The 23,507-nt window shown below is 35.5% G+C and overlaps 1 protein-coding gene across 4 annotated transcripts; it reads right to left on the bottom strand.

The window, feature by feature from the left end:
- Positions 1–65: 65 nt before the first annotated feature.
- Positions 66–23,507, bottom strand: CTXN2 (cortexin 2). 4 transcript variants are annotated; one of them, XR_010109910.1, is made up of 3 exons: positions 23,166–23,391; positions 9,885–10,287; positions 66–503 (listed from the first exon to the last, which is right to left on the bottom strand). XR_010109910.1 is itself a non-coding variant. In XM_034938720.3 (3 exons), the coding sequence occupies exon 3, from the start codon at positions 444–446 to the stop codon at positions 201–203; it is 246 nt and encodes an 81-aa protein (XP_034794611.1). In that variant the 5' UTR covers positions 447–503; positions 9,885–9,998; positions 23,412–23,507; the 3' UTR covers positions 66–200. The 4 variants fall into 4 exon arrangements, 3 of the variants coding, with proteins under 3 accessions (XP_034794611.1, XP_034794610.1, XP_063452699.1); XM_034938720.3 differs by lacking the exon at positions 23,166–23,391 and adding an exon at positions 23,412–23,507 and having other exon boundaries at positions 9,885–9,998; XM_034938719.3 differs by having other exon boundaries at positions 9,885–9,998; positions 23,166–23,358.

Here is a 23,507-nt window from a genome sequence, read left to right as displayed (position 1 = left end):
ACCTCTAAGTGGGAACAGAGGAAAGTGAGGAATCCCAACAATAGTTTATCATTTACACAGCATGGTGAAGAAATTAGTCACAGATGTTTATTGAATTCACTGAACAAAATGAGCCTCTCTCCCACACCCTCAAGGTAGTTACAATTGTATCCAGAATGTGTCCCGATGGCACAACCATAAAAACCATAAAGCTGGAACTCTCACGCGAGTGCATATTCAAATGTCCCTTTATCAAACTCTTCAACTTCATCTTCCCATGTAGAGGAAGGCATGCTACTATATGGGTCTAGCAGGATTTTGAAGCATCGGATAATAAGAAGTCCCAAGAAGATACACAAAATCCCAACAAAAGCAAAGCCAGTTTTTTGCTCCAGAGTCAATGAGAAAGCTGATACTTCGTTGACACTCATCTTAGCTGAAGAGTTGCCACAGTAGGTACTACTCATTATTCACTGGCACATTGTTGTGGCTCTTCACAGTTCCTTCTGGAATCAACTCTTCGCCTAGGTACAAAATTGGACTCAGTTTAGTTTTACCCTTGTATGGTATTGGGTAGGTTGTTGCTTAATAAAATCTGATGTTTTTCAAACCTTCTTGACTTAACTCACAAAAGATGTTTGAAAGCATCATCAGATACAGATTGGAATCAAATTAGCATTGGAGATGCTACTTCTAAATGTTGTAATTGAAGAATTTCCTTTGTGGACACATAAGACTGTGCCTACATACTCTAAATAAATCAAGTATGAAGGTGAATATTCAAATTATCAGCCCTAAAATCTTTTGATTCATTGCTAGACAGTTAGATAGCTGCTTCTTTGATCTGAATTGTCATCTAATTTTCACCTCATATTTGCACGTGTAGGTAGATAATATAAAAAATCATAGCATGTAAGCTGCTCAAGCTGTTTAAAGTCCATACTTCAAGGTCTATTTCCAGTGCCATTTTGACTGATATAGATTCTGATCCTTTTAAACAGATATAATGACTTCTTTCTTTTCATCCCCTTAGGTTTTATATGTATGTATTTACATTTTTTTCTTCACTACCACTGGATACACTAAGTGTCAATTTCTTAAAGAGAGGAATTATGTTTTTAAAATTACATTAATGCAGGCAGTGCCCAACAGAGCAGCTTGCAAGTAATAAGCAGCAGTGGCTATGGCCATTAGCCACCTCCCCACCATCTCCATTAGCCTTCAGAACACTCTAAGTAAACATAAAATCCAAGTTAAACAGCATGCTTTCTCTGCAAATTCAACTTCAAGACAAGCTCCCCAGTCTCCCTCCCAACAAGATTTCCACTCCTAAGTCCCTATTGTGCTGAGATTCTAAAACTACCACTAAAGCATTCAGAAAGTATATGTTCAACTGAAACAAAATAGGTTTTTTTCCCATTTGATGTCTTAAGTTAGTTAAATGAATTAATTACAAATAAAGATAAATTTAATTAATCAAATAATTACTAATGTACAGCCACCTTTTTTAAGAGGACTGTCACCAAATAGCTTTTCATCCAATAACTGTGAATAATAGACTGTTGGTATTTTCTTTTTTATTGTTGCTTTTTCTGATAATTTTTAAGAATTATATGTATTAAAATTACTGACCCTTGAGATTTGTTTGGACCTAATTTTCAGGAAACAACTGAGACAGAATAAAGGATGGGAGGTAAGGAATGAAGAAAGAGAGTAAGAAAAGCAGGACTTGTAGCTTTCAAAGTTATTCTGCAAATAATACACCAACTAATATCAATCAATATTTTGTTTTATAATGATTTAGATTACAAAAAAGCTCTATCCTCAAACCTTAAGTGGTAGAAATATTCAATAATTATGGCTTATGTTCATTGTTTGATTTTTTTGTTTAGTAAAGGGAAAAAATATTGTTCAAACCCCTGTTGAGTTTCTTTCCACTAAGTCATTTTTTGTCCTAATCAATACAGTACAGTGAAAAGACTTTAGTTTTCTAAATATAGGGACACTTATTGGCTGAGAATGATCTTTCTGAAGATTGAGTTCTTGTTGTAGTATTTATCCTGTAAAAGGCACAGAGGACTGGATTGAATCTCCAATGACTCTGAGACTTAACTGGAACTTCTTTTGCTGACTAAATGTCTAATTTTCTTGCTTTTGTCAATTAAAAATCATTTGTTAAGATCCATATACTCACTGGATCATTTATTTAATGGAAGGAGAAACCGAATAGCAGGATGTTTCTCTATAGAGATGTTGGACCAAGGAGATGATTCAGCCAACTAACTTGTTCATTTAGTTTTTTACTAGAGCATAACCTTGCTGGGCTACAACATGTGGATATTTCAGGGGCTATGTGGGTAAGAGGAGGCAATAAACATGGTTTATGGATGGACGCTGTGGTTTCCCAATAGATTTCCTTCAGTGAAAGACTTGTTGCCCAGCAACAAAGAATGTTGGCAGCAAAGTCTTCAGCTGTCAGCCCCTTTCACCGATTGCCTCGATTGCAGAGAGCTGCTTCACCCAAAGTCATGGCCCTTCCCAGGGAAGACCATACTCAATCATTGATTATATAATAGTATAAAGGCATGGCCATCTTGTATCAAAGGGGGACAACTCTAAAAAACTATTTTAGCTTCAGAGTTCTAGATGGGGTCAGCGGAGACTGTCATTGGGTCTAGAGCACAGTTCAATTTCTGGCCACTCCTGTTTAATTCCCCACTCTTCCATGGGTGCTGAGCGCAAGGACAGTCCTCAATAAAAATTCAGCAAACTAACCTCTGTCTCAGAGACTGGCTTCTGGAGAACCCAACCTTTAACAATTGACATCACAAAAGTTAAAGCACCTGGGCAGTTTTAATGATCTGTTCATTTTTCAACTAGTTCTTTTTGTTATCATCTAGCAGTAGTCTAAACTGATTATAGTTATGATGTTAGCTAAATTTATTTATCTTTTGAAAATGCATAATGTAGACACAGACACAGTATCATAGCTGATTGTTGGAGGAGTGAAGTCTGTTGGCTCTTAACCAGTGATTAATCCACTACTCTCTTATTTTTCTTAAAACCTACTAACCAACAAAACAAACCAGCAAAAAGAGGCATTTTTTAGAGGCAGCAATAAAACATTCTTGTCATTTGTTACTATTAGTTTAAAACAAGGCATCTTCCTAGTTAGACAAACAAAATCCTTTTATACTTTAGAATATAATATGTCCATCATACAGCAAATAATACTTTGTTCCTAGAGCCTTAGATGATATGTAAATTAATGAGTTATTTATCATTTTTAAATGGAAAATAATTACTTCTCACATAGTGATCACAGTTCCCAGCACACTGTAGGTATTCAATACATATTTTAATTGAATTAAACTAAATATTTTGAAGAATATATTTTTTGAGGAATAAAGTCCTTCAAATAAAGTTTTGTACAAAACTCTAGTTTTTAGATATCCAAAAAGCATGCAAATACATTTAGTTAAAATGAAAAAGAAAATTTTTATTTGATTTCAAAAATTGGATTTGAAAATAAGTATAAAAACTCAGTAGCTCTTTCAGAGTTCAGTGTTTTTGTTCTTTTCTATCAAATTTACTTAGCATTCTCAGACTTACATCATTTTTAGTATTCAAATGTGGAGAAAACAGATCTTTCCTAACAACCTTGGGAGTTTCCTTTTGTTTTCTAAGGAAAGGTATATAGCCATCTTATATTTTGGCATTAGTTTGTGCCAGGAAGTACAGGGTTAAATTTTGTATTAAACTGTAGTGACATTGGTTAGCTTAAGATTTCGGTATAATTACTCCTTCTTCCTCTGTCCTTGCCCTCTACATTACTTGACTGTTACCCTTAACTAAGAAGGTATTGTAAGATACTTCAAAGGCTTTTGGAATCAGGTAAGGGCATAAAGAATGAGTAGATATGCAGAGTCACTGTTAATGAATAAACAAAGTCACCATTTTTATACTACCTTGGAGGAATAGATGAATGGCTATTTCATGGCTTTAAACATAATTTATAAGCACTCTGTGTCTCTATTATTGGTACAAATATAGCAGCAATGCAGTATAACTAGGGAAAATGCTGAGAAGTGACCAAAAACTGTCAGAATGCTGTTAAGAAATCTAAAGAGCTAAATGAACTTAAGGTAACATATAATATTTTAATTTATTCATTAACCAAATGTATATTGAGTATCTGTTAGATGTCAGTACTTTTCTTGGTACTAGAGTACAGTGGTGAACTAGATAACAATGTGCCCCTGCCAAACTGAGGGTTACATCCAGTGGTGAAGACAGACACAATTATTTAAAAATATCTATCTCTATATATCCATATCTATATATTATACCAGGTACTCATAGTCATAAAGGCTATGAAAGAAAGCAAAGCACGTTAAGCAGAAAGAGAATGATGGTGGATAAGCAGCACTCCTTTAGTTAAAGAGGTCAGCAAAGGCTTCCCTAAGGAGACAATATTTGCCCTGAATGATGTCTAGAAGGGAACCATGAAAATATTTGGAAGAATAGATTTGAAATTTGTGGAAACAGCCTTTACAAAGGCTTTGAGGTGGAAGGGTTTCACATACCGTATGTTCAGATCAAGAGATAGGCCAATATAAGATTAAGCCCTTTATTTGTACAAGATGGTTTAATGCTATCAAACAACAAAAAAAGGCAGAACTACTTAATCTACTTCTGTCTTTTTAACCAATATAGAATGGGCTTTAGAAATGACAAAAAAAAAATCAAACAATGTAAGCGGATAATACTTCAGTAGAATAATGTTTAGCTACATTAAATGAGTTAAAAATCTCATGATCAGACAATTTATAACTTGGAGATATACTTTCAAGACTTTTGAGAAATTACAGACCATGAAAAAGCTGCCAGAGGTAAGGACATGGACAAATGTCTCAATTTTCAAGAGGAGTAAGGGGGAATTGTAAAAATTATATATTGGCAACTCGGAATTGATCTTTGTTGCAAATCCATAATTAATTATTTAACAAGTAATTTGTCAATATTTAAGAAGTCATTAAAAGTTAACATGAGTTTAATAGGTAATGCCAATTCACTTCCTTTTCAAAAGTTTGCTAGTAATATGATGAATCAGAGAAATAGCATGGACATGGTTTAGTTATTTTGGCAATGCATTTAACAGTCTCCCATGATATCTTTGTGGGGAAGATATGAGATATGCCTGGATAATAGTGTTTTTATGTAGATTCATAGATCTGAACTACCCTAATAAATATCGGGTTCTGTAATCATGGACGTGGGTCTCCAGTGTGGTATTACAAAGGTTTCACTTTAATCTACACATGCTTTTCAGTGTTTTTGAACAGTGACTAAGTTGAAGATATTGAAGTGAAGCTTATTAAATTTGACAAAGCGTGGCTGAAATATGATAGCACATGGAAAAAACACTCAAAACAATTCTGATGCCTAGAATTCTGGGTTGAAGCTAGAACATAAAATTTAATAGAAACACTTCTAAAGCCCTTTGTTTAAGTGGGAGGGAAGGAGATGCACCAAATCCAAACGGGAGATAATGACTTGGCAATTCATGTAAAATAAATCTGTAAGCTGCAATTAGTCAAGTTAGCCTGAGCCAAAGATATGAGGTGGTGGCTTATAAAAGCAAATGTCTTAAATTGAATAGGGGTGCAAATGATAGAAAGTAATAACATTATTATAATGTGTCAGGCCACATATAAAGTAACACTGCATATATTCACTATACTTTCATTGAAACATATTTATTGGGTTGCTAGTATGCTCTAGTAGACATGCACTCCTCTACTTAAAGAGATTCCAACTAGTAAGGGAGAAGAGCCATGTACACACAAGGAAAGAAACAACAACATAGGCTTCTACAAAAGCAATAAAAAAGGAAGAGGAAGCCAACTTGTATTTAAAATCTACTGTGTATCAAATACTGCTTTACATATTTTATTTTATTCCCACAACACCCACATAGTGTTGATATTATCTTCAACATCTTGGTGAAAAAAAAGAAGATCCAAAAAGGATAAACAAGTTTAGATGAAATCAAGATATCACCCATCGAGGGATCAGGAAAGTTTTTCTTGCAAGAGATTGTATTTGAACTGAGTCTTGAGAGACAGAATGATTCAGATCTGTGAAGAAGAAAAAAGCATGACAATAAATATGAAGGCAGAAAAGTACTGGATTTTTTCAGAGCACAGTGAGCAATTTGGTACAGGCAAGGGGGAGTATGGGAAACAAAGCGTTGGAAAGGTAGGTTGGAGCCAAATTGTGAAATATGTTGACTGTCAGGCTAACAGTTTGAAATCTATTTGCTTAAAGGCTGAGTGGCTTGATGATGAGACTGAAATAGACATAATTTTGAGGGAGAGAGCATCATGGGAAAGAAATGGTTCAGGTGAGAAGCAATGAGGGTCTCCACTAGGGAGTAGATGTATGAAAGAGGGTAGAGGTTGGAAAGATATTTAGAAAAGTAGGAGGGATAGGATTTGGAAAGTAGTGGGCCCAAGGAGAGAGAGGCATCAAAGATGACTCTACACTATTAAGCTCGGACAAGTGTAAATATAGTGTTTTTATTAATCAAAACAAAGAAAATAAGAGCAAAGCATAGACTTAAAAAGTAAATGACAAGTTTATTTCTGGACTTGGTGAATTTGTGGTACTCATGTGTGGTGCATAGTAGGCACTCAATTGTCAGCTTTCAATAAATTTATCCAGATCATTTTGTCTAGCATAAAATTTTTGATGGGGAGAATATTTTAAGGTATTGTTGTCAAATAACGTTTGTGTAGAAGACTTTATCCAGGATGGAGAGAGCCCAGTACATAGAAATATTTGCAGATCAAAACTTAAAGAGAAGAAAAGAATTGTTGAGTTTTGCCTAGGAAAGGGAAGACCAAGAAGGACAATAGGTAGACTCAAATATTTGAAATATTATCTTGTAGGAAGCCAGATGGACTTGTTCTAGATTGATCCAGAGAGCAATTTTACTGTAATTCCATTAAAGTCTATTTTCTATTACCAGAAAAGATTAAAGATGGAAGAAGCCTAGCAAGGAACTTCAAGGAATGCCTCTCCTACAAGGAGGATCTCCTAGTGGAATTATATAAGATGAATCATGAGTAAATCTGTAGCAGAAAGTTCACCTATAATAAAGGAGGCTAGGGTTTCTAGAATGAGGCATTAGCAAACAGTGTCAAATTCTGCAGCGGTGATGGAAACTAAGCACTGAAAAACAGGGTCTTATGGTTGGCATTCAGAATTATTTCATCATTATAAAAATTTAGTTGAGAGTCTAGGAGGGACACTAAATTGAATTGGATTTAGGAGTGAGGGGTAATGAGAAAATGGAGTCAGGTGGTAAATAAACTTGACAGAAAATAAGTTTTACTTAGTCGGTACAGAAGGTTAAATCATATGATGAATCACTTTCAATAATGAAGACATGACTGCATATTTAGTTTTTAAAGGAAGAGCTCCGTAAATTTACCTGGATTCAAAGAACTGTAAAATTTCCATTTTTAACAACAAAAAAAATGGTTTGAGAAAGAACAAATGTTTTATTAATATCTTAAAAGGGAAAACAGGCTTTTATATTTATCATAAAATATACTTTATACTAAAGATGAAAACAAAATACAGGTCAAGGAGAGCAACTGAAAAAGTGATATTCAAAGACTGATTAAAAATTTGTCCATTGCTGCAGGCTGTGCCTACACAAGCAAATAGAAGTAAAAAGTTAAGCAATTGCCTAACAATGTGTTCAGCAAATAGATGGTTTTAGTAATCTAAACCATATATATAGCAGTTGAAATATCAGTATTTCAGGCCTAAATTTTTCAAACAATTGGCCAAACTTTCCATTTTACTTGCTCTGTGAAATGAAGAACTTGTCTCATTTCAACAACAAATCCAAAGTTTTTGAGAATATACTGTTAAGTGTGCCAAGTCTTCTGCTTTTCTATTGATATAGAGCATAATATGATATGAAAATATTGTTAATAACAAAATATTATTAAAAACAAAAGTCCCCAGTTATAAAACTGATTCATTCACAATTACTAAGGTGTTCAAAATACTCAACAGTTATAGATAAAATATGCATTTTCACTTTCTCTAATTGCTGGAAGAGCTCTTCACAACAGACACTGTAATGCCTAGCTCTGGAGAAGCATCATCTTAACATCCTGTTTACTGGGAAATAGAAAAAGAAAGAAATCTGAGAAAATTTAGATTAAGTTACAAAACCGTATATTAAAAAATCCATATAAAAATAGTTAAGAAAAAATGAACTTTCAAAAATAAGTAGAATGTAAAATTGGGTAGTGGTAAAAATTATTTGAAATATATTATACCACAAAATTGGGTAAAATAAACAATGCACAGTTTAAATATCAGGATCTATATATAAGGATTAAAATATTTAAGCATCTTTTAATACTACTGATGCAAATGATAAAATACTGTCTTGAGCCATATTCACTGGAATAAATGGTTAGGTACTTTGGCAATGAGTAACTTGGTTGAAAGTACATTTCCTTCATGGCAATTGTCAGGCACTAAGATTTCTAAGTACTGATGAGTCATAAGATTGGGCCAGGGGTGTTCCTGTAGATATCAAATAGCCCAAATCTCATGAAGTTGCTTTGTAATTAGCAACTAGTAAGTAAAAAACAAAGTCTTCCTATGATCAGTACTTACAAATCATATCTCCGTAAGCAGTTAAGCAAAGATGATAGTATTTTTATACCTGATATGCAGCCTTTCATATTCATGAATATTGTTAGTGATGTTTATGTCTTCTGTGAAATAACCTTACTAGAGATATAAAAATATACCTTTCAGATAAAATCATTTAATCATGCAACAATGCACAATTACAGAAACTAATGTTAAAAAGTGTGTACCCATTAAAGAAAGAACCTCCTGTGTTTTATTTTAATCAACAGGTTTTTCCTCTTGTTTATTTCTCTAGTAATGGTATTCCAAACAATAAACCTGAAATAATAACTATTAGAGTGGAATATGATGTTCTAGGTAGAAAGTATTTTAGCACTGGTCATTAGATATAATAATCTCTACTGCTAATGATGACATTCATAATTTCATGAAATAAGACATATAAGAAAACCCAAGCTTAAAAAATAATGAACCATTCCATACATATACACACTCCACACAAAATATAAAGATTATATCCCAGTAAAAGAGAGAAAAGAAGCATTATTGAAACCACATCTGCACAGAGGTAGTTAATCATTAAGAATCGAATGTGTTGGAATAAAAGGAAAACCTTAAATTACAAACCTAGATGTCTTCATCATGGTGAAATGCATAAATTTCAGGGCTTTCCAGAGATCCCAGACCTTAGGATCTGCCAGAATCCACCCCTAAACCCTCAGATTTCAACCTTAAGAGAATTTCTCTTTAAGAGAATCTTTGGATGGCTCAAGGACTCTGACACTCAATCCTTCCAACGCACTGGGAAACCTGGTCTGAAAATTCTCCAAATATCTCATTAAAGAAGCCTAGACCATCATCATCATTCTGCGTTGTTTGTTTCCAGGTCTCTTTCTACGCACTAAACCGAAGAAGCATGGAAACTTCCTACAAAACATTATGGGAGAAGCATCAGCAATCTGCACGTACACAACACTTTTCCCCCGCCTGGCAGCCGCATCAGCGGTGGCGCTAGCATTAGGGGTGCTGTTTCCCCTTTAGAATTTGAACTTATCAGACCTACTGGCTCCTCCACCCACCGCCCCACCCCCCGCTCTTTTGCTTCAGAAATACAAGAGAATGAGGACATGCTTCTCATCTGGACCTGCATTTGGAACGCTGTCAGTTAATGCGGAGGGAAGGGGGAGAAAGTTACTTCGCAGACAGCGATGTCTCACCTTCCATGCTTGTTGCCATGGAGATGAAGTCCAGCCAGTAGACTTAAGTGTTGGCACGTTTGTCTGTGTTCGCTGATCGGTTCAGTAACAAATGTAGAAGGCGTGTTCTGGAACCTGCGTAGAGTCACAGGGCCCTGGTTAGCGCTTTCCTGGCCTAGAAGTGTAAATGTCTGTGTCTGTTGGTGAGACAGAGGACGTGGGCGCCCGCCGAAGTACGTGTGCGCGCGCGCGTGTTTGCAGGAAAACGTGCATGGATTTCTTCGGTGTGGCAGTGTGTAAATATTTGCGCTCGCGTGTGTCTGTGGCAGCATCTGTGTGTGTATGTGAGACTGAAAGGAGGTGGGAGATGAGGAGGGGAAGGGAATCAGCTCCAGCAGCAACAGGCTCTATCTATTCTTCAGTTCTGGTAAAAGAAAGAGAAAGAGAGGAAGAAAAAAATAGACACTCCTTTTTTTTTCTCACAACACACCCTGAAGGTTAGCAATTAGATTTCATCATTATCTTTGTTTACTAAGGCAGTGAGGGTTTAATTGATTTACTGCTGAAATCCTTGTTTTGCTCTCTTTGCTGCATTCCTGGCTGTGCTGCGGGCATTTTGCTGTGCTTTGGTGACAGCCGTTTTCAGTAGAACAGTAGGCACTAAATTCTTACATGTTTCTTCGTATCCGGTAAGGAAAATTCAGGAGTAAAAGGTGTATTGATTTAACTGGAGACTGAATGTGTCGTTTGGAGTTCTTTTCCTCTACTCTTTCCCTTCTCTCTTCCACACAAACACAACTGAATCCCCTTCCGTTTCTAGGAGAAGGCGCCTAGGCGCTGTCCGTAGTGCTGAAATGGTGCGTGGTGAGACCTGTCTCCCCAACACAAGCTAGAAGACAACAAAATAGCAGCCAGGAAACGCTCTGATAAAGCTCTAGATAGCTGCCAGGTACGTTTTCTAAACAGTGTTGAATATGTAGATTCTAAACCTAACCGACACTGAAAGCAAGGTAAAGCAAAGCAAAGCAAAGGAAAACAAAAAACAACAACAGAAACCTTGCTCTTTATCCTTATTTTAGGGGTCTGGCCATTTCAACAAACTCATTTATAGGGTTCCCAATTCTATTTATGTTTTGCTACTCTATCCAGAACCTACAAGTTGCAAGCACTTTTAGATTCCCTACAATCTTAATTATTCACCTTATAACTACTGGACTGTGAGTGGTTGGGGGAAATGTAGATACAGAATTGGGACACTCATCTAAAGAAAATACTTTGAAAACGTAATGTAAGTGCAACTAGATTCAATAACAAAGTGAAGACAAACTTCATGATTATTTAGAGTATTTACTGATTTAGGAAATGTAATGGTCTTACAAAAAAATGGGCAATGTATAACTGGGAGTTCATATAAGACCACATTTTTTAAAAGTTGTTTTTTGATTTTAAACTATTAAGATGTCCTAAAATGTAGGTGAACTAACTGCCCTCTATGAAAGACTGAAAGACATATCTTATTCTAGGGACATTTCCATGGCCATGGTTTTATTGACCCTTTTTAAACTTGCCAAGGGCCACATTCTTTATTAGCACTCTGGGCTGGAACAGTGCTTCTTGAAGTATAACATGCATATGAATCTCCAACGATCTTGCTAAAATGCACACTCTGATTCAGTAGGTGTGGGGTTGGGTCTCAGATTGTGCTTTTCTGACAATTTCCTAGGTGATGCCAGAGATTACTAGTTTTGGGACCAATTAAAGTAGCAAGATGCAGCCAGGAGTGGTGGCTCATGCCTGTAATCCCAGCACTTTGGGAGGCCGAGGTAGGAGGATCACCTGAGGTGAGGAGTTTGAGACCAGCCTGACCAACATGGCGAAACCCTGTCTCTACTAAAAATACAAAAATTAGCTGGGTGTGGTGGTGGGTGCCTGTAATCCCAGCTACTCAGGAGACTGAGGCAGGAGAATCACTTGAACTCAGGAGGCGGACATTGCAGTGAGCTGAGATTGTGCCACTGCACTCCAGCCTGGGTGACAGAGCGAGACATTGTCTCAAAATAAATAAATAAATAAAAATAAAGTAGCCAGATGCTAGAGATATTGAATTCTGGCAATGCAGTCAGTCATAGATTGTGGGAAAGGAGATCATTTTATTCCATCTATTATTCTATGTATGTTCCCAAACTGTTACAAAAATAATTTATTCAAAATTAGTTCAGAGACTAATCATATAAACATTTTGTCTGTAAAGTATGAACAATTTTTTATGAATTTGATTCCTTTGATTTTGATTTTGACATTGTCTGGACCAGTGGTATAGTTGAGTCTGTATTTCCCTACTATGATCTACGACCATTCATTCTCTTTGCAGGCCCAGCTCAAGGGAGCAGAACTAAGTTACATGATTCTGCTGCAGATGTATGAGCTCCACTCCAATAATTTATTATCATAGTTGGAGACTTTGACTTGTCACTTTATGACTTGAAATATGGCTCCATGGTAAATGCCCATAAAGCTGATTTTTAAAATCTGGATATTACAGTTCTAATTCTCACTTAGTTTAAAAGGTAGAATAGGCTTCTTGTTTCATAGATCATTTGTGTGAATGTTGATTTGTCATGTCATTGACATCATACACACATGCTTACATTTTGAAGGTTGCTAGCGTTTCCCATTAATGCTTCTGAATTGATGCCAAAGGAAAGCATTGATTATAAATTACGTTCCTTGGTATTAGTTGGTGCATGACCCTGACCCTTTTCAAGCTATATGAAAGGTAATGATGCTCTCAAAAGTCTGCAAAATGGCTTATTCAGGAAAGCATAATGGATTAAAAATCCATTAGGTTCCACTTTCTTTGCTAGATGCTGAGATACAAAGATAAATGAGATTTGGTCTCTGCCCTTGAGGAGATACGTGGCAAAATAATATGGTAAGTTCTACAAAGTTCTATACAAACACAGATTAATATGCTATTCATATTTTATTACCCATTGTCAAAGAAGGGATGAAGTACTGCAAAAAGATAAAACACAGAATACTTGTACTTCAGGTCCTTGCCAATATCTACTGCCCAACTTTTACCAAAAAAATTGCTGAAAGGCATGAAATATATGAATGCCTTTCCAAAGCACATGTGGATAATCTATACTTCTGGAGCATCTATGATTTATTTTCAGAACAATCCAAGTTATTAGAAAGGTAAATATGTGGGTCACATTGTTTAGAAGTTCCTCAAACAGAATTGCCTTTACTATGCTTTGACATTATGCTCTCAGCTTATATACAGGAATTCTATGTGAAACAGTAGCCAGCTTACACAACCTGCTCTATATCTACTACAGAGCTGTTACTAAAGTGTTGGTCAACATATAACTTACTATTTCTTATATAAAGATGCCCAAGAAATTTAGATTTCATAGATATATCCCCAAAAGCATTTCTTTCAATACCAGTTTAATGAATTGAACTTTCATACCTCACTTAAATCAACCCAGGGTAAAGTGGTATGTTCTGTTCTTACATACAATGAAAATCATGTAACTAATTAAAGTTAGCATTTATTTTAGCTACTAGCGATGTCAGAGTCAAATTAACAGCTGAAAATGAATAACTACATAAGACCTTAAGCCTTTTATATCTTTTCTTTTTTTTAAATCACCTTAACTACTGCAATTTTGGTTTCTCAGGTAATGATAATATTATTTTCTTTTAATTATTTGTTTTAATATGTGACCTCATGTAAATGTCCTCATAAAATCAGAAGTGGAGTAAATAAATAAATAAAGTAAATTTCTCTACTTTTTGATTATTGGGTGAGTGTGTATGGTTGTTTTATAAATTTATTCTAAATAGGATACTAAAATACAGAAAATGTATCATCTAGCTATGAAGATAAAAATCTAAACTATAATGAGGAAATATTAAAATGTCAAGATGACAGAAGACATTTTTCAGTTTATATAATTATAGATCAGCTTAATTTCAAACGACTTTGTTACCCTATTGCTATTTTTATACTCTAAATAGTGTCCCTTATATGACTAAGACTTTTTGTTATCTCAGAGATTGGAAGTGTTAATTGTCCACCTTGTTAGAAGACATGGTAACTATAGGAATTTAGAAAGCATGATAGCCCAACTGTAATGAATATATTCTAGAATGAGGTTGTCACAAAGAAACTGAAAACAAGAATTTCCTCTAACAACTGAGCTCAGGATTCTTTTCAGAGGAAAATTTAGCTTGCATAAATTCTTGCCATCTTGGCTCTAGTTGACTTCTTGCTCTCAACTTTTGCAAAGTGAGATCACCTTTACCTCTTCAACCTATGAGGCCAACATGTTACTTTCAATTTTTCAGGAAAATCTACATCTTGTTTGGCTGAGGTTTGATTACTATTCCTTAACTAAAATATTTTAATGTAGCTGTGCTTTTTAATTTGAATATTGCTATTGATTCAAACATTGGGTAGCATATCTTTCAAATGTGAAATTTTAAAACATGTATTAAAGACAAACATAAATTAGTTTTGGTATAACTATTTTTTAAGATTAATCCAATGCTTTTTTGGCTTTAGATGATGTTTGGTAATTAGCTATATTCAAAAGTCAACCTTTTTTTTTTTTTTTCAAAAAATGAACTCCTATGTATATGAGTGTTATTTTTATCTACCCATGTCTTTTTTGTCTACATACACAGTTTTAATCATTGTTTTGGGGGGAGGAATAAGAATGATTTTGAAATTTCACTAAGAAATATATGCCCTCTTCCTAAAAATACATATATACAGATGTTTTGCTCACAGCTCAGGTATTCATGGATCTCTGGAAGTTCATTTTTATAATCCCAAGGTAATCCAAAGAGCCTGCTAAAAAATTCTGCTGTAAATGAATGGTACATGATCTCATTCCCTGTTTTACAACGAAGTATTGAATGGCTTAAACTCCTACTTTTTTTTTTTTTTTTTTTTGAGATGGAGTCTCCCTCTGTTACCCAGGCTGGAGTGCAGTGGCTCGATCTCTGCTCACTGCAACCTCTGCCTCCTGGGTTCAAGCGATTCTCCTGCCTCAGCCTTCTGAGTAACTAGGATTACAAGCACATGCCATCAGGCCTGGCTAATTTTTTTTTTTTTTTGTATTTTTAGTACAATCAGGGTTTCAGCATGTTGGTCAGGCTGGTCTCGAACTCCTGACCTCATGATCCGCCTGCCTTGGCTTCCCAAAATGCTGGGATTACAGGCGTGAGCCACCGCGCCTGGCCAACTCCTACATATTTTAAAGCCACCCCATTAGTTTTCTATTTTTTTCCCCTTGGAGATCTTCCTTTAGGTCATTTTTACCATCTGATATCTCAAAACTAAGCCAAGGCTGAATGTGCTGAAATAGGATTAGAGAGTACAGTAATAGGATAATTCGATTTGATTAGAAAATGACTATGTGGGATTTTGTCAACAGTGAAGAAATGATCTAAGTATGTGGACTCCTAAGTGAATTGAGCATGATGACACTTTAGTGTAGTTAATGATCTAATGCTGGTCTGGTTGATGAGTCCCATTGAAAATGAGATGCTCTGTTTTCTGGTAAACTTTTCTGCAAAGAAAAATGTACTAAATGTTTCAGTTCAGAGTGTTCTATTTAAATGAAATTTCATTTAATTGCTTTTAGTTTTACTGCCCATAAGCCTTCAATTGTTTCATTTAAAGTGTACTTTAAGCCCTCTACTATATTCACTGTTGAATCTAATGAGTATGAGAGGGTACCTTGGGCACAATCTCCACGAATGTGTGAGCCATAACTACAGTATAATATATAGAGATTAGCTTAAGTTATTTTGCTCTGCTAAAGATAGAGAAACAAGAGCAGTTTTCTAACATAATGTATGCCTCTGTAATAGGACTCAGTTAAAAAATAATTGGCAAATAGGAATGTCAATGAAATGTGGAAATCAATTGTTTTATACATGATTTTCCCCAATACATTAATGTTTTGACTACCAAGTAAAAGCAGTTGCACTCTAAGTCCACTAACACAGCTGAAGGTAGTAAGCTGTGGAGGAAAGTAGTCCTATATACAACACCCATTCACTCCTCCTTTTTCCTCTTGGCTTAATTTCACCATATGATCTGTCTTGAAAATGCTTATTGCACAATTCTTCCTGATCTTTGTGCATTTGTCCTTGTTTTTGTAACTCAACCTTTGGTTTATTTATTCCATCATTCTTTCCTAACTCAAACAAATTTGTGAAGTTCTAAATGTATTGAAATATATATCGTAACTTTTATTTTTAATTGTGCTAGCATTTTCTTAGCTTTGTAAATGTTTTTTGCAGTGCTATGGTTGTGATGTTATGTAAGTTTTACACTTTTTTCTCCAACATAATTTTTTCCCTAAATATTGCCAGTTATTTTTGTTATTGAATAGACTTAATTTTCTTAGAGCAGTTTCAGGATTACAGAAAAGTCAGAGAGTACAGAATGTTCCCATATATCTCCCATCCCTTTTCTCACAGTTTCACTTGTTATTAACATCTTACATTAGTGTGGTACATTTGTTAACAATTGATAAAACAATTTTGTTACATTATTATTAATTAAGTACACAGTTTACACTAGAGTTTATTCTTTTTGTTGGTCAGTTCTATGAGTTTTGAAGAGTGTACAATGTCATATATTCACCATTATATTGTCATGCAGAATAGTTTCACATTTCTAAATATCCCCTATTTATCCCTTCCTCTTCCCCTCACAAACCCCTGGAATCCATTGATCTGAAACTGTCTTGCAGTTTTCTCTTTTCCAGAATGTATGTATAGAGTCATATAGACTCTGTTGCCCTTTCAAACTGGATTCTTTCATTTAACAACACACATGTAAGCGTCCTTCATGACTTTTCATGGATTGATAGCTCATTTATTTTTTATTGTTCAATAATATTTCATTGTATGGATATGCCACAGTTTATTTATCTATACATCTGTTGAAAGATATCTTGGTTACTTCCAATTTTTGGCAATTATGAATAAAGATACTATAAATATTTGTGTGCAGGCTTTTGTGTGGACATAAGTTTTCAATTTGTTTCAGCAAATAACTAAGAGCGTGATTGTTGGATTCTATGGTAAGACTATATTTAGCTGTGTAAGAAATTGCCATACTGTCTTCCAAAGTGGCTGCATCATTTTGTATTTCCACCAGTAATGAATGAGAGTTCCTGTTGCTCCACATCATCTTCAACATTTAGTGTTGTCAGTGTTTTGGATTTTAGCCATTCCAATAATATATAGTGGTTTCTCATTATTGTTCCAATTTTCAACCCCCAGTACATCTGATGTTAATGATAATTTCATATGCTTATTTTTCGTTTGCATATCTTCTTTGTTATGTGTCTGTTCAGATTTTTCCACTCTTTAATTGGGTTGCTTGTGCTCTTATTGTTGAGTTTTAAGAGTTCTTTACATATTTTGGATATAAGTTCTTTATTAGATATGCGTTTTGAGAAGATTTTATTCCAGTCTGTGGCTTATCTTTCCATTTTCTTAAGTTGCCAGTTATTTTTAATGTATGATTTTGTAGAATGTGAGTTATTTTTCTTTTTCAGGATTCTGTGCATTGTTAAAGAATGAACACTTGTATATTTGGTATCAGAGTTCTAAAACTAGGCTAGCCAAATAAAAGCCACACCTCTCATATATTAAGCAAAGCTAAACTGAATGAACGTTTATCTGGTGAGATGCGAAGACACTTTAGGCAACTATAGGAGATAATCAGAAAGAACTAAGGAGGGGCCTTCTTTTTCTATACTACCTAAAAGTCAGTATAAAATAAATTGAAGTTAGTGACTATGATCTAAAACAGTACTTAAGAATATGAAGATTTTTGAGGAGAAAATGTAAGCCTAATGTTTTGAGGACTGATTAATTGTAATAATTTTTTAGTCTACAGTAGTTCTACAGTAGTTCCTATGTGACTGTCCCGAGGACTTTAGATAGTGCTCAAAGCAAAGGCACTTGGGAAGAATAGGGTTTGATTTTTCAGAAATGTTGTTGATACTAGTTTCCAGAAATATTCAGAGTGCTGATGCAGAAATCTGGTTTGAAGTACATGGACACTTATGCAAGCCTACATTTGCTCTGTAACGTTGGAACTGTCAGAACATCTAGACTGACAGTATTACCATGCAGTCTCTTTAGTAGCCTGAACGATATTGCAAGGAACTCACAATTGAGTTTTGTTAATGGAGTCAAGAGAATAAGATAAGTCACAAGTATTTTTACATACTTTATCTTATTTAGAAGTTCAGGCATTTTTAAATCTAACACACACAATGAATGAATGGATTGTTAAAACAAAATAAAATGGAGACCAGGCTTGAGAACCCTCGGAGCAGACAAAACCAGTTAGCCATGTAAGAGTAACTTAGGTTATTTCTTGTAAATACCTCTGACAATTGTAAGTAAAACTTAAGTTGTCTTCCAAAAATGGTATAAGATGACGAATTTTAAACCAATCTGTTGTCTGAAAACCTCCATGGTAATAACAAATCATCGTAAAAGTTAAAGTTTCATTTTTGCTTTATAAGCCAGCCTATAATGCCATGCCTCTGAGCTTCCACTTAGCATTTTCGGTTTGAGATCTCTCAGTTTGTAAGTTGTTGTTTTCTATGTATAATTTACACATTTTAAAACATTTGACCTGATTTTATTTTTCAAAGCACGATTGCACACATAGGGTAACTGTCTCCTTCATATATGGGTACCTCAGAAAGCATGCCAAATGGTTTAGAAACTGTGCAAAATATTACCTATTGACACTTAGCATCGTTTTTGCCCTTCTAAGTTCTGTCTCCTATGAGACATTTCTCAAACTCTGTTGCTAATAGTATTTCAACCTAAATTCTACCAAGGAGAGGCACTGTTACAAAATTTGCAAGGAGGAAGGGAAAGAGAAGCCATCAATTTCAGTAGTGGCTGCAGGTAACTTTGTGGGTATCAGCAAACGGCAGATGGAATGTTAAGTCAGCAGATTCTGGGCACAAGGAAGTCTTGAGATTTATCTTGTTGTTACAGGTCAGAGGGATCCTTGGCCATGGTTCCTTGTGACTCCTGCTCTTCCTAATATTTCAAACTCTAGCAATAGCTCCTGGACCTTTGCCCTCTCAGCCTTACTAATTGTTGTATAAGCCTCTAAGACTTTATGCATTAAATCCTTTCCTAGAGGAAACATCTATAGTGTTTGACTGAGTCAAAAGCTTTCTTTTCCTGACTGATAAAAATAGCTAGAAATGAAAATCATGGAAGTATATTTTGTTTATATACATACTGCATATTGCATATACACACATATATATATTCTGCATGTTTAAACACTTTGTGAATTGAAACATAGTAACATGAAATCACTTCAATCTACCATTTTGCAATACACCATGAAAAAATATCACATCAGTATACTACTGAAAAATCATAGCTTTCACCAAACTAGGCTCATAAGCAGCCATCAGGAATGGTGTGACCCTTGAGGAAAAGGGCTGTAATAAGGTACAATTTTTGGATTCTGTTTAGTTTCATGAAATGGAGGATCACAGACAGAAATCCAATGGCAATGCCTAAAGGCAATGGAGGTTATTTTCTGAATTATTTGAATAATTGAGGTAAAAGTGGAGTTTCTGCCTGGATTATTCAGATAATTGTCTTAATTCTAAACTTCACTTAGCTAGCTGGTAGAGACCTTTGTATAGGATGTATTTTTGGAATGCTAAATGCTAAAAAAAAAAGAACTCCTAAAGTAAGCAGAGCTGTGGTGTAATGAGGGTGTATGGGGGGTGATACAGAGATACGGAGGGAGAGAGAGAGAGAAAGGAGGAAAAGAGAAGAAGAGAGAGAATGGTAAACAGCTAATCGTCAGAATAAGATTAAACTTTACTTTCTACTTGATAGTAACCAATGTCCACATTTTCATCACAGAATGAACTTTTTATAAAAAGGGAAATACATATGTAGATTTCAAATATAAACCATAGTATTTAAAAAAGTTATGAATTCCTTTTTAAGCTTTAAAGAGGTAAAATTTTACTTTGTAAGGTTTAAAAACTTCATGCCTTCAAATCCAGCAATTTATATAGTGAAGCAAATTGACTTAAAAATTATACCATACTTTTTGTTTTACTTCATATTGTTGGTCTTTGCCTTTTAATTCTTTTTTCTTTTTTGAGTTTCTGAATCCCCCAGAGAAGGTAATCTATTTATTATGAATTCTAGGGCTAGAATATCAGCACTAATATGGAAGTATTTTTAGAAGCTTTGTCACCATAGAAATGTTAGCCACCATTTTTGTCTAGTTTCTTTTTTTTTAAAATTTTATTATTATCCCTAAAACTTAATTCTTAAAGACAAAATAAATTAAAAAAAAGAAGAATGATGACATCCATTCTCTTCTTCATTGGTAACAGAACCCTGGGCAGTAAGCCCAGCCCCCAAATTATTTGCCAACCTCCCCCACAGATGAGTGTGTCATGTGACTAAGTTCTTGCCCATAAGCGGAAGTGTTGTGTGAGACTTCTGGATAGGTCCCTTTTTTTCTGGACTCCTTCTGACCTACAATGCAGACAAGGTGCCTCGATCTCCAGCAGCCATCTTGGGTCATAGGGCAACCTTAAGAATGGAAGCCTCACACTAGGATGGTGAAAGATTAAGGTAGCAGGAACCTGACTTCATGATGACTGTGAAGCTACTGTATATCCTCTGGGATGCTCCTTCTGCATTTATTTTACTTAAGAGAGTAAAAATGTATATCTTGCTTAAGACACTATTATTTCTAGTTATTGTTATTAGCAGATGAACACAATTCCTAAGTGATACATATATTAAGGTATTAATTGAAAATATTTTGTGATTTCTAGGATTAGATTTCTAGATATGTGTAATAGCTTTTCCCCTATCACGCCACGTACACACACATAAAAATGCATTCTAATTTGTAAGAAAGAAAACTAAGTGATTATGTGAAGTTGTACCAGTAATATATTTTGTGCAATTGCAAAGGATAATGCTTTTGCAATGTGAATCATGGGAAAATAAGAATTTGAGCATCACTTAAGAATTTTTCAATGTACCTACATGCACTAAAAAACAAACAAACAAAAAACAAAAAACCAAGGCCGGGCGCTCTGGCTCACGCCTGTAATCCCAGCAATTTGGGAGGCCAAGGCAGGCAGATCACAGGGTCAGGAGATGGAGACCATCCTGGCTAACACGGTGAAACCTGTTTCTACTAAAAATACAAAAAATTAGCCGGGCCTGCTGGCGGGCGCCTGTAGTCCCAGCTACTCAGGAGGCTGAGGCAGGAGAATGGTATGAACGCGGGAGGTGGAGCTTGCAGTGAGCAGAGATGGCGCCACTGCACTCCAGCCTGGGTGACAGAGCGAGACTCCGTCTCAAAAAAGACAAAACAAAACAAAACAAACCAAAACAGTAGAGAGGAAGACAAGCAAATACAGAAATGGAATTCAGCAACAGAATATTAATAGTTTTTTCTTTATGTTTTGCAATTAATAGCAACAAAGGAAGGAAAGATCAGTCTATTGAGCAGTCAGATGGAATGGTAAAGATTAATCATTCTCTTCCCTTCAGAAGTTGCCTTAATTCTTTGTCTTTTAAGATCCAGCTCTTTTATAAGGCCCTCACCAATCTCTCAGTAGGAATTAACCTCTGCTCTTTATCAGGACTAGAACCAAGCTACAGCGGGTGAGGCATTTGTCTTGGGTACAAAAGTTAAAACTCAGTAATCAAGATAAATATTTTAATGGAATATTTTAATTGGCAAACTAAGGTATGTGGGCCAGTCTCCTGTTTTTGTAAATAATTTTTTAATTATACTTTGCTTTTATTTGTATTATAGCACTTAAATAGTACTTTTTACATTAGCCCTCTCCCAACAGGGCTGTACTCATTTTTGTATTCCTCATGTACCTACTACTCTGTTTGAAGCATAAAGGCCTCTTTAAAAAATCTTGCATTGAGTTGATTAAAGGATTTTTGCAAGAATATATTGTACTGGTGATGGTGGGGTTCAATTTTCATACTGAATTCAACAATAGCAAAAGAATAACAGAATGATGACTATTTTGAAAGTACTTATAATTTAGTGCTGTGGGAAAAATCACTTGGCTTGTCTTTGACTAAAACCCTGCTGAGCTTAGGGAGATAGAGAATTGTAATATTACATTATGTTCATATAGCACTTTTTCCTACATAAAGTGCTTTCTTTTAATCCTCACCTCAATCCTGTAAGGTTGGTATTGCTATCCTTATTTATTGTAGAGAGATTGAGAAATGAGGTGACTTGCCCAGGGAGTTATGGGCAAAAAGAGGCAGAGCTGGGGTTCTAACCCAGATTTTGTCTGTCACAATTTAATGCCCTTTCTGCGATTATAAATCTTATGTCTCAGAGTTGAATGAGAAACAATTTATACAGCAACTACAATAGCATTCTCATCATTAAAATGTTCTGATTATGTGTGTGTGTGTTTGTGTATGTGTGTGTGTGATGAAGTAGCTGAACTTGGTATTTTTCGGTAGAGGGTAGGAAACTACACATTGAAAAGCCGAAGATGAAATTATGTTATTTGAGTATTACTTTCTAACTATAACTTTACCACTGATGTGTGTATGATATTCTGCAAAGTAACTAAACTGTACATGTTTGCTTCTTCATGGAAAAAAAAATTTGGGAAGGCATTTAAACTTTTCAGCTGAAAAAGGTTATGTCAGTGTGAAAGATTATAGTACTCGAGAATTAGGAGTTGATTAAATTTAACGGTTTCCTTTTCATACTTAGGGGGAAAAATCTACGACTGTATTTTAAAACTCCATATGGCAATTAAATTTGAGAGCGTATAACTAACTACTTCACATAGAATTTCCATCAGTATACAATAAACACACAGTCAAAACCTCAAATGTCCATTATTAGCCCATCTAGTAGACGATATTTTATAATTATGGATTCCCCATATTGATTGATGTCCAGAGAAAAACTGCAGTCTTCTCTTACTAAGCTGATAGTTGAGTTCCTGGGAAATCCTCACCCCCTAAGAACAAATAATTCTCAAAGAAATTCAAAGTCATTCCTTTTGGTGAATTGCAATCAGTCATCAATAACTATTTATGGAATGTCCGAAGGGTGCCTAGGCATTGAAATGGCAAGAGACTTATATTTGCTTAATTCAAAGGATTTCTAAAGGGAGTCTGAGGACTTGCAAGAAGTCTTTAAAGATGCAAAGTGGTGTGTTCTTTAACTGTCCCTACCTGGAATGAATTGAACAGTCTGGGTGTTAGGGCTTTGGTGTCTAATCCCGCTTTGCAAGCGAAGACTCCACTGGTGCCAAGCGACAGGCGGGCTGGTGGGCAGACATGGCACCACCACCGGGGGCTTTCAGGACTGGTCCAGCCCTCCCAGGCAGGTGTAGGGCCGACTGCAGCAACGGCGGCCCTGACCCCCACTCCCATGGCTCCCCTCCCCCCGCACTCCCACCCCCCGCACCCGGCACACACCATCTCCCAGTCACCCAGTCTCGACCGGTTCTCGCGAGATCCGGGTTACTGAGCGCTCGGGGCCTTTTCAAATCGGGATCCGTTACCGCTTTCCCG

Source organism: Pan paniscus, chromosome 16 (assembly GCF_029289425.2).
Source record: "Pan paniscus chromosome 16, NHGRI_mPanPan1-v2.0_pri, whole genome shotgun sequence".
In the NCBI taxonomy this organism is placed as follows: Eukaryota; Metazoa; Chordata; class Mammalia; order Primates; family Hominidae; genus Pan; species Pan paniscus.
The sequence above is the reverse complement of the archived record's forward strand: the minus strand, read 5'-3'. Positions and strand labels throughout refer to the sequence as shown.